General features: G+C 38.2%; 1 protein-coding gene across 19 annotated transcripts in view; it reads left to right on the forward strand.

The window, feature by feature from the left end:
* ST6GALNAC3 (ST6 N-acetylgalactosaminide alpha-2,6-sialyltransferase 3) overlaps positions 1–12,575 on the forward strand; it is a 545,718-nt gene that overhangs the window by 317,249 nt on the left and 215,894 nt on the right. For 4 of the 19 annotated variants that reach the window (XM_032494597.1, XM_032494598.1, XM_032494599.1 and 1 more), the window contains exon 4: positions 9,272–9,353. The exons of 13 other annotated variants lie outside the window; for them this stretch is intronic. In XM_032494597.1, coding sequence (XP_032350488.1) covers positions 9,272–9,353 — 82 coding nt within the window. 2 more of the 19 variants (XM_032494604.1, XM_032494600.1) reach the window with 2 other exon arrangements.

Below are 12,575 nucleotides of genomic sequence, written 5' to 3' on the forward strand. Positions count from 1 at the left end.
TTCTCCCCCAAGAATGCCTCTCTACACAGTTGCAATATTGAACATGTCAAATTTTCTTGAACTTTTGTTGATTGGAGAATAGAAAATAGGAAGGGAGATATACGTGGAGCTTTCTGGGAGAGCTTGTCAGTTTGTCTTGGTTCTTGTAGTTGAGAGTGGATTTTTGACCATTAAATCTTTATTAACTAAGATGTTCATATGACACAGCATAGTTGCACCACTGTGGAGGTGCAGAAGCACTGAAGGTAGATGCAGAACAAAGAATGGTTGCCTTTTCAAGGTGACTTTTCCACTATGCATTCTGTTTTTCTAATAAATTATGTAGTCCCAATCTGTCAGTCCATGACAAATACAGTTGAGTTTACTTAACAGTGCACTAAATTTTCTTCCATCAATGGTGCAAGTTTCACATATTCTTCATGGTAATCATAATTAATTTTTTTCTTTATCATCTACTTCATTCATAACTCATAGCTCACCATCCCACCTTAATTAGGAGCCAAAGCCCTCCCAAAGAGTGAATCATTGGCAACTCTCTCACTTAGAAAGAGTTACATGAAATATGTTAAAAACAGAAATGATTGCATAACTGGTTCATCATATTTTCCCTAGCAGGTGGATTCTTAGTGGGCAGAAAATGTTTCTGGTGTTTCTGCTGCCAAGCGCATTGTGGGTGTTCAATAAATAATAAATAATAAGGAGAATTTCCTCATTAAGATGAACATTTTTCTATATTAAGCAGATGGTGCCCAATAGGAGTAGCCCATTATTTACAAGGATGACACAAGGTGCTGGAAATTGTCTAGGAAACATGGCTCTCACTTCATATACTGATTATATGTTAAACCAAACTTTTGTGACAAGCAGTTTGATCAATACTAGTTAACATTTGTGATAAAAACTGTGAATAGGGATGGACTTTGTGTGTATATGTCTGTAACTCTGCTGTTTTGATTATTAATATTGGCTTCAACTATAAAAATGTTCCTTGCTGTTTGCTGCAAGGCAAGTTTTGGCAAGTGAGTGTACAACTGGGGATTCAAATCAAATGATGAAGCTACGGGATAAAGAGTGCATGTCTGGTTTTATCTCAGAGGGTCGCCATTTGATCTGAATCCTCATTATTGCCTGATTTTCTAGGGAGAGTTTTCTTTCAAGTCCTTTGAGTATCTCTTTGGGTTACTACAACTAGATGTGAACACCTCCATGAAATTTGCAGTGCTTATATTAGTAGCTCAAACCTCAGTGGAACTAACGAGAGTTAATTAGTCATTCCCAAAATACACATCATTTTATGATTTTGCAGATCACCCCGATGAAAATAACAGTCTAATTTCGTCAAGTCATGTAAATTATAGTGAGCGGGATGATGAGAGCAGGCAATTCTCAGCTCTTTGGAGGAGTTAATTTTGTTGTCAGCACATCCTCATTTCCAAAAGTCACAAACCACAGGCAGAACTTTCGAGTAAAAGTGAAATTTGGTGATCACATACTGTTTCCATTTCTAACTTCTGCCTTCTATATAGCGTCTATGCAAATAGGGGCTTTCAAGGATGTAAAACTAGCAGCTTCCTCTATTAGGAGCTCAGTGAGCAGCTGCCAAGGCTTTCTCGTAAGGGATAGAAAACATCCTGTTTACTAACATACACCCACATACACTCACACCAAGCTATTCTATTTAGGCAGCACTTTTATTTTGGTTTGAGATAGGCAGCCTGGAAGTGCGGCGTTATTCAAGTCTCTCACAAACATTTCATTCATCCTTGGAGCACAGATTCCCTGGGTGCTAACTAAGTGCCAGACATTGTCCTAGACAGGGAATCCACTGGTGTTTGAAACGTGTTCTCTAGTTTTACTGGGAACTCATCAGAGATTCTGGCATGCGTTGGCAGGTTCTTTGCATCTGGTCTCACCTCTTTATTTTTAATATTTGTAAATCATGCTCATCAGGCTGTCAGTAGGTAGGAAATGAAAGCAGCCGAGAAACCCTGCCAAGACAGAACAAATCCCAGAGTGAACGAAAAGTATGTTGACCACAAGGATGTGCGGCAAACCAAGACGTGTTCTTGAGGCGGCAAAAATAAGTATGGTACCCAAGTCCAGGCTTTACCTCGTTGTCAGATAATCAGTGAGCTACGATTTCACCTGTGCTCTCTGTAAGCCCCGTTAAGAAGTCATGATCACGTGCTTTTCTGTAAACCTGGAGTCTGCCCAGAGCACAAAAATATGTTAGCTTAAGTAAGGCTTGTGGTAATATAAAAGATGAATCATCTTCCTATTTTGAAAGACATATATTCTGTAGCTCAATATGTCTGTAGTCCTCCCAGAGACCTGTATGATTTTCCTCCTTCAGTTCCTTTAGGTCTTGATTCAGATGTTGCCTTGTCAGAGAGCCCTTCTTTGACAACACCCTCCATCTCTCCCTCACCCCCAACCTGCTTACCAAACTCTGTTGTCCTTTTTTTTAAGATACGTGTTGTTTGTTTTTAAAATTGAAGTCAGTTTACAGTGTATCCATTTCTGGTGTACAGCATAATGTTTCCATCATATATATACATACATATATTCCTTTTCATATTCTTTTTCATTATAGCTTACTACAAGATATTGAATATAGTTCCCTGTGCTATACAGCATAAACTTGTTGTTTATCTGTCTTATATATATTAGTTAGTATCTGCAAATCTCTAACTCTCAGTTTATCCCTTCCTTCCCCCCTCCCTCACTGGTAACCATAACTATATTTTCTATGTCTGTGAGTATTTCTGTTTTGTAAACAAGTTCATTTCTGTCTTTTTTTCAGATTCCACATATAAGCGATACCATATGATATTTTTCTTTCTCTTTCTGGCTTACTTTGCTTAGAATGACCATCTCCAGATCCATCCATGTTGCAGAAAATGGCATTAGTTTATTCTTTTTTATGGCTGACTAGTGTTTTTTGTCCTTTACGTCACTCACCATGGCCTGAGACGTTATGATTTTGCTCTGCTCATCTTCCCCCCACTAGACTGTAAGCACTATGAGGGAAAGACTGTCTTTCACCCAGTGCTGCACCTCTGCGCCCTCGAATAGCACCTGGCACATAGGTGATGCTCACTATCCAGTCACGGAGTGGGTGCAGTGAGTCTATTTGGAATTGTCAGTTCCTTAATTTAAGAGGCAACATTGGTCAAGAACTCTTACGGTTGGATTGGAACTTAGAAATGTCTATCCCACTGTGTTCCAACATTTTTCATACTAATATTCTTTTTATGCAGTTTTACCCCTGTGGGCTTTATGCTTTGAAAGATGTGGTCTACAAAAAAAGATGTGTTTGTTAAATAGTATTCACTTCTCCATTTTTATAAATCTGAAACAAATAAAACTGCCATTAGAAATTCTAGTAACCAGAGGTGGTATAGTTCCAGCTGAAAACCAGAAAAGTAGATGTGTCAGTAAGACTTTGTGTTGGATAAATAAATGACTGTTATTTGACTTTTTGAAATATTATCCATAGTTCAAGAATCTCTATTGCCAATTTCATGGTCCTCTTCTACAGAGGTTTAAGTAGGGAAACTCCAAAATGAGCCCAAGATACACATCTCACGGGTGAGGAAGCCTATGACCAGGGTAGATTTAGTGACTTTCCCATAGTCATACCTCTTACTGTAGTGAAGCTTTGATCACAGGGTCTTCTGAATCCCAGACAAGTACCATGTTTACTGGCTCATGTATGTGCTCTGTGGACCACCTGTTTCTGAATCTCCTGGAGGGTTTTGACAAAAATATAGCCTGTTAGCCCTGTAGATTTATAATCTCTAGGAACAGAACCTGGGGCTCTGCATTTTATCAGCTCCCTAGGATTGTCTGACACATGCCAATGTTTAAGAGCCAGTGCCTAGGATTCTTCATTCTCCTCCATTTGAACGGGAAAAAAAAATTAAAGTGTTCAAATCTTACCAACAAACTATATGGATACATATATATTGAATACTGACCAACAGCTTTTCTCAGGGAAGGACACTGGGTCATAGTGAAAACCTGTTTAGTTTTACCATCAAGTTAGATAATACAAGCTATGAGGTACTTTGAAATGTGGGGTTTAAATCTAACTAGTTCATTAATTTCCTCCACAAACCTTGTGGAGTCCAAGGTGCCGGGGACTCAGAATTACTGGGACAGCTCCAGTGCAGTTGAGGGAGACATATGTGGTTCCACAGGGCCACAGGAAAGCCCTGAAGAGCTTGATGCCTCTGAAAGAGGCCTCGAGAACAAGTCACACACCAGCCAGGGCCAGCTCTTTAGCAGGCTACATTCCTGAATCTCTTTGCAAACTCCTGGACAACTCTTGAAGTCCCCCAGATCATCTCAATCTATACAAAAAGAATAATGAATAAGTTCTCAGAAGTAGGGGTTAAAAGCAAAAACTGTATTAGATGTTATTATTGTTGTTGCTATGATTATTATTAGTTTGCAGGACTCACGATCACTGTTGCCATAGCCACTGCACTGTCCCATCACCCGTGGCCTTTGTTCTAGTAAATGTGCCCCACTCTTCATCATCTTTGGGGATAGATCATATGGTTCATCAGCATTTCACTTCTTGACATACAATCCTGAGATTTGAACAATTTGAAACATTTCTCAAAATGGCTTTGTTGAGATGTTAATTTAGTCCTCTGAATGGTGAAATCTGTTTAAGCCATTTTTCAAAGGTTATACTATTGAATATTTCATACCATGGAGACTTTCTTAGGAAAGAGTTGGAGAGTTAAGGCCACAAAAAATGAAGGAAAATATACTTGAGGAAACCCTATAAATTAGAATTTCTCATAAGAATATTAATACACTCTTTTTCTCCATCTTGAAATTTCCTCAGGCGTGTGTTGAATGAGCTGACTTCATGGCTGTAGTTTTGTTGTTCAATCCATGTTACTTTGCAATTCTCCCTGTGGCCATCATATTGATTTCAATACTGTGGTCATCATTATAGGAAAATGAAGGCATTAATAACCTGGTCTCTATGGACAGATTGTAATAGGAAACCTTATAAATAATTGCCCACTAATGGGAAAATTGAAAATATGCACTGTACTATAGTGGTCATAATGCAATCATTAAAATTACAATTATGTGACAATGAAAGAACTCATTATGCATTAGTTTATCTTTACATAATGTTAATAGCTAATGAAAGTGTGACAATTACATCTAATTAACTTTAACAACATTTCTGCACTTCTGGTAAACGGACTACGTTTTCCTTGAAAGTGTATATGGAGACGTTAGTGAAGCCAAGGTCCATCTCTTATTACGGGTTTTGAAATTCAACCATTAGCCCTACCAGAAACCGTAACTTAATGCTTTTTTGTTAAATGAACTGCAAATGTGAATTCTTACCAAGTGGAGCTTTATAAAAAGGTTTCTTGGCTGATGTCACTGATATAGCTAAAATACCCGTTAGCCCTTCCCCTCCTGCAAATGTGTGTGTGTCTGTATGTTTGACTCATCTGTGTTTTGTCTAAAACTATGGACTAGTTTTACTAAATGTTCAGGTTAGAAGAGGTTCACCAGAGTTGGGTTATGATGATGTGTGGGAGTAGGTGTTGGCTCTTTGCTACAGATAATAACACACAACTGTCCCCCACATAACACCCATGTGACTTAGCCAAGAGCAAACTCTCTATGCTTGACTTTTCCCATATGTAAAGTAAGGTTGAAATAATATCTACTCTCTACTTTTGTTATAATTAAACTAAACAATATTTATCAATGTCATAGCTAGGACCTGGCACATGGTAAGCATTAGTAAATATTAATCATTATTATGAACTATTTTGTATCTATGTTACACTATTAGGAGAATCATTTCAATCTAATATTACTTTTCCTCCACTGATGTTTTATTGTGTATAATGTAATCATCCAGACTTTGATTTTTCTTTCCTTTAGAAAAAAGTCATTACATGTATCATACTGAAAACAGCATGGGGGCCCTTGTTACATAACCAGTATGTTCTCCAGAATGGAGTTTTGAGAGGCTTGAGCTCTGGAAGGCAAGTCACCAGGTTTCCAACTACTTGGGTTTCACTTTTTGGAATGATGGATTCTTTCCAGACCCTTGGCCACAGTCATTGGTCCTGGGGGCATCAGGAAGCAGAGGCTGCTCAAGGAATCCAGGTTGAAGTTGTCAGGCTTGGTCAGTTACTGTTGTACTTCCAAGAAACTATGACACTGGTCTTTATTTTGATTCTGTTCCCTTTATATGTTAAGCAAAAATGAAACATTCTCTCCCCAAGACAACTCATTCAGTCCCATAGTGTCAACTGTCACCGTTACATGCTGTCTCCATCTCTGAGGTCACTTGTAAACGTTGGTCTCCTAAACTAGGTTAGCTGTTAGGCAATTTCTATGTGAAACTTAACTAAAACTTGGCTCATGTTTCCAAACAAACCCTGATTGCATTACGAAGTCCACCATCTCTTACTTCATAATATTGATTATATGATTATAGCCTTATTACTATTTCAAGGTTCCCCTCATCTCATGTTTAGACTACTAAACTTTTCTCCCTCTATTCCTTCCTTCCTGTCTTTTGCCCTTTAGGCCACATTTTATGCTTCTATCGGGTTAATCATCCTAAATCACTTTTACATTTCGTTCACCTACCCACAAATCTTTGATGGCTCCTCATGCCAATAATATCTTTCATGTGACATTCTTGTCTTGAGAATTTTGCCCTACTGTCTCTCCAGGTTTGTCATCGACCAGTCCTTACAGGTATTCTCCAGCCCAACCAAAGGAGTCTGCTCATTATCCTCCAACCCGCTAAGAGCTTTGTGTCTTTGCTTGTACTGTTCCCCCAGCTGAAGTGCTCTTCCTTCTGGATCCGTGGCGCACACATCTGTTTAGGTCCAGCTCAAAAGTCAACTCTTTCATGCAGCTGTTTCTAACAGCCCTGTTTATCTCTCCCTTCTATGAATTCCATAGACATTTATTTTTCCTGCCCTGTATCTTGCACTTTGTTTAGGCTGCTTTGGCTGTTTCTTATCCTTTACGTATGATTCCACCTGGCCAACGAGATTGGCAAGATTGGAAGCCCCTTAAGGCTGTCTTTCATCTTTCTGTGCACAGTACTAGGTATATATTAAGTCCCAACAAATATTTGTTGATGAGAATGTCAATTTTGTAAACACTTGAAGACAATACTCAAAAGCCTTCCTGAAACCACAGGAATCAGCCTGGAGCTGATTTCACACTTAGAAGGAATGTTTTCTGAGCCTCCTTCTTATAGAAACCTCTTGGCAGAATTAAGCACAATCCCATTTGCCCTGAATTCAAAGACCTTCTCCTGGAGAAAGTATCCTTTTAGCTGAGAGTTTATGAGAAGGGACAGACACACAGGGATCGGCATCACAGCCCTGCCGAGGGCAGCTTTCTCAATTTCCCATCTTCGAAGGGCCCTTGATTTACCACGTTCCTGAAAGAGCAGGGGCTGGCTCCTCGGTGGCTGACGCCGCTTAGCAAGCCCCAGAGACAAAACCGGGTGAAAGCTGAGCATGCTTGCCTCAGCGCCGCCACCAACTACCCAGGTAAACCTGGACAAGCCGTCCTGCCACAGTCTCAAGGCTCTATTTCCTCCACTCTAAAATGGATGGAGAACGCAAACATTAAAGTTTGATGAGTTTTGGTTTTTCAGTCAGAAGTTAGAAAGATCTAAATAAAATGAAAATCACATTTTGGTAAAAAAGTAAAATTCAAGGCAAATCAACCTGATTTTTTGTAGCTCTTCATTTCACAGAAGCAAATCTGTCTCAAATTCTCTCACTCTCTGTCTCTGTCTCTCATACTCAGACACACACACACAAATTCTCTGTTAAATCAGTTTTTTTCTCAGATATTTCTTGCACACTGGGTTTTCTTCTATGTGGAAAGAACTGCCAATGAAATAAGGTATGGAAACAAGATAAGAAGCTGACTTGCTTTTAGAATGTTTTATTTTATTCCCTAAAAAAATTCTGGCTGAAATATGGATCTAAGCTACCTTCATTAGTTTTTTTTTTTTTTTTTTTTGGTCTGTTTTATAATATTGAGTGATTTTTTTTTTGAGTTATAAATATTGACTATAACTGGAAGTCTTTTTCTTTCATTTGTACCATCTAAAAATATTTATATTGTTTAACAAAAATAAAACAAATCGGGCAGTCTACAAACTTACACAAAGTGGGCTTCAAGGCTGAAATATGGGGCATGGGCATCCTCATTCTTAGGGTGCTTCTCTTCTTGTGGTGATGCCCTCTTGCATCCTTACTGCCTCTGCCTCTCGTGCTCACTCTCTGCCCTCTCCTCCCAGTACGTGCTCCCACTCCCCTCTGTATCTCCCTTTGTTCTTCCTCGGAACTCTTGCCTCCGCTACTTGAAGCTTTTCAGCGCCATGGGTTTTTGAGACATGCTGATTTGATCGCTATCTTTCCCCTCTTCCTTTGAAAGCTTTTCCTGTCTGGTGTATCTTCTAGGTTTCTGGTAATGCTTGTCATTCTTGTTAGGTTTTGCTCTTGTTTTGATCTGATTTTTTTTTAATTCTATGAGAGAAAAAGAAAGAGATTTTCTTTTCCCTTTAGTCCAGGGCTTCCCTTCTGTTGCATTCTGCAACGTAGGTATGCAGTATGTCTTGAAGTCCAAAAGAACAGTTAGCGGAGTGGGTGGCGGGGTTATACATGATTCCTACTTGCTTCATGATAGGATTCCGTATTTTCTGAAACTCTTTCATGGTACATAGGTACAAATATTTATGGTTAGAAGGAAAAAGCAATGAATCTCTTTGCATTTTGGCAAGGAAAAATATTCTTAACATTTGGGTCTTGGCTTTGGGTCTTGCTTCTAGCTCTCCATCAGACTTCCTTTTCCTTGTCTGACTTTACCACCAAGTGTGACTACAATGGCTGACTGAGCTGGAGATGGACAGCTGTCCATGGGGATCGTGAAAGTGATCCGATGGTTAGCGGCCACCTACAAAACTGCAAGTCATGGGCCACTTCTATTGAATCCCCAAGGCTAGGCTCTTGCTGCCACTTATTCCTAAATGGAGGAAATGCAGGGTACTAGCATTGACTGCCTTTGAAATCCAGCACCGTTGGTCCAATATGACAATCATTTTTGAAAGCTGCTCTTGATAGCAGATGAGGGTGGGATGTGATGAGGCTGATTCGTTGTGATAGCATCACATTGTGACTGGAGGGTTTTTTTTTTATCGTATCTATTCATTCATTCACTTATTTACTTATTTTAGCTTCTGGCTGGTCACTCTTACTGATGACTGCAAGCTCGCTTACGCTGCGCGACGAGTGCTGCTACTTGCTCGCTCCTCCCAGGTAACGGCCTCGAACAGCGAGCCCAGGCAGGCCACCCAGATAAAGTAAAATCCGGGCTCCCAGGTTTCTTTCCAACGGATGTGACCATTAACATGTCCTAGAACTTGTCTTAAGCAGCAAGAATCAGAGACAGGTCATAACCTTTGGCCAGAAAGCAGGCACATTTTTACATGCCCGTAAACATGTCGCTGCCCGTTGTATACATGTGAATGAACATAGACATGGTATTTCATGACTTTATTTCATGACTGTCATTTTCCAAGCACTTAAGTCTATCAGGCTGTTAACTAAACATAAGCTTCCATCCTAAGGAATCAACTCACATAAGTATGATAAATCAGCCTTTTGTCTATTTATGACACAGGCATTTATTGAACATCTACTATGTGCTAAGAACCCTGCAATAATGAATAACATGGAAATTTCCTTAAAGCATTTTTTTCTAGTGAGGGATGCAGGCATGTTAACAACTAAATGCAAAGCAGGATTATTAAAAAAATATTTTAGAAAATGTAGCTGTTTACAGGACAAGGTAGAGAGAGAAGTGAAAGTTCCAGCAAACCACTTTTTAATTGTCACGTGAACAAATTTGTCTTTGGGTTGAATTCACTGGGATTGGCTGATACATGTGTCCAACTGCACACTATGAGCTGTCACTGGAAGATAACTGTTTATTGCCATTTTGTATTTTGGTAATTCATATTTAATACTCTTAGTCACTTAATTTCACAGTGTCTCATTTTCCTTATGTGTAAAGTTGAGTTAATAACATATATTCGGTATTCAGTAAGTATATAGGTTAAGGATAGTAAAGATATATATCAAAGAGTTGGTTGAAAGTATCAAGTACTATGAATCTAAAAACAATTTCAGAATATATATATGGGATGAAAGATATAACTGTTATTATTAAGAGCTTGTATATGGGGAAATAAATGATTAAATACATACGTATTTGTGGAAAACAAATTTATGAAAAGTGTGCCTGTGGCAGATGGTGAGAGAAATCTAGCGTCTCCTCTTTCAGAAATCAGGAACGTTCTTATTCAGTTGCTAGAGCAAAGGTTAAAGGAAGTCTTAGACGTTTGACATTCCCGTGTTTGAACGATAGATCATAGATAATGACTGTCCTGCATGATGGGTAAATAATTGAAAAAATCTTAAAATGTGAATTGTACATGCTGAGGCCCTGGTAGTTCTTTCCCTGAATAATGTTATTTGGCCAAAGCTAAGAAGACTTAACTATAAATCCCTTAAAATGAATTTTTTTTCCTTCCTGAAAAAGGAGTTTCCATAACAATCTGGTCAATATTTCAGTGCAACTTCAAAATAATATTAATTTTGTTGTGTTCATGATTGTACTGGTAAATTACTTTCCCTTGATGGTTAAATATCAATGAATCGCGGAGAGTATCAGTTGACAACAGACCTATTGCCTTATGCTTCACCCTTTTCTAAAGCTCCTCAAATTGGAGTAAAAACCAAAATCACTTTCTTTGTTTTTAAAACTCCTTTGAGTGAAATTTATAATCCCATCTCTTTTGCCTTAAATCATTTGACTACAAAAATATAAATTTTCTCGTTGTCAATATGCAATTTTCCAAACTCACTTAAGCTCAGACTGCTAATAATCAAATGAGGCTGAGTTCTAAGCTGGATTAAAGGTCAGATAATTGAGGATGGCAATAATTCCCCAAGAACCTGGAGGTGCAGCCGAATATCACATTTGGGAAACTGATGGTCATTAAGGCTATGGGTTGTGAATTTGAACCTAACAGGATGTTGCTTTCTTTTAGAATGAATTAACCAGTGTCTGCTTACTATTGAGCTATCCTGGATCACGACATTTTCATTTAATGAGGACTATGTAACTCTCAAGAAGTCATGGTCAACATTTCTGTTTTACCTGTTTATGGTGTTTTAGTCCTTATTTAATACATCAAATATTGGAAATAAGCCTTTAACATACAGTGGGTATATAAAGGTTAGGGCTTCATTTTTAAAAATTATTTAACAAATCCTTGGCTTTGTACTGGGCACTCTGCCAATTATTTTTCTCACAGTATCTCATTTAATCCTTACAATAACTTTGTGAGGAAAAATATTCCTTCCCCTACACACACACGCACACACACACACACACGCACACACACACACACACACACACACACACACAGATAAGAAAATTGAAACACAAAGACCTTACATACAATTCAAATTTATTTTTGTCTAGGATGATTTACAACATATTTGAGGATTTTTTAATTACAAAAATTGTCCCCATTTTGAACACTGACATAACTATTGACTATGGTAGCACCAGTTTTAGGAACCATTTAGTATTCTAGGAATTTTATCTCCAATCCCCAACCCAGGTGACATGATGGAAAGTGGAGCCTTGCTCTGACCAGAAGTTCCACGTGGGTGCGCTGTGCTGTGCATTCGGCTGACCTGTTCTTACTGTTGCCAACACAGGGTTCTGCAAACCCCTTCTGCCCAGTAATCCTGTTCACTTCCGTGTACCCATTCCAACAGAAAGTGCAATACTACAAAATCAGTGAGACAGTTCCTAACCTTGGGTTAGGATTCATATCATTGCCCCTCGGCAACCCTGTTCAGTGGGTTTTCTACTGCCTGATTATTCTCACAGATGTGTTTTTTTCAATTTCCAAGGTGAATTTGTTCTCTGATAAATATGTCATTGGTTGACTCTTAGTGTTCAATGTCTTTTTTTTTAAACTTGATGAATTCCTTGTTATGGAAAAGAACTACACATAATTTTACATTAATAATAAAATTAGTTTCATTTGGAGCTTTTTTCATTTTTGTATGTTCTCAATTTCTAAAATCAGTTGTAAGAATCTACTTGCTAATAATAGGCTCTCAATTAGAATTTATTTAAAGATTAAATGTCAAAATACAAAGAACTGAATATCCTAAGTGTGATCAAGTCTTAATCTAAACTTTTTTTTGCCTGAGATAATTTATCTTCTAAAGTTTTGAACCAAAGCTTGATACTAATTTTTCAAATACTGATGACTTATGGTCCATTTAGGAAGGCCTTATGGTTTCCCTTAAATAATCACTCCTATTCATCATTATGTGGTATGCTATCAAACAACATATCCTGACTTTGTAATAAATCATTTAATTGTATTCAATTCCTACAGACTTCTTCTTTCTTAATATTCTCATAAAAGATTCATGGCTATAGCCGCTGCC

The sequence above is a fragment of the Camelus ferus genome, chromosome 13, assembly GCF_009834535.1.
Source record: "Camelus ferus isolate YT-003-E chromosome 13, BCGSAC_Cfer_1.0, whole genome shotgun sequence".
In the NCBI taxonomy this organism is placed as follows: Eukaryota; Metazoa; Chordata; class Mammalia; order Artiodactyla; family Camelidae; genus Camelus; species Camelus ferus.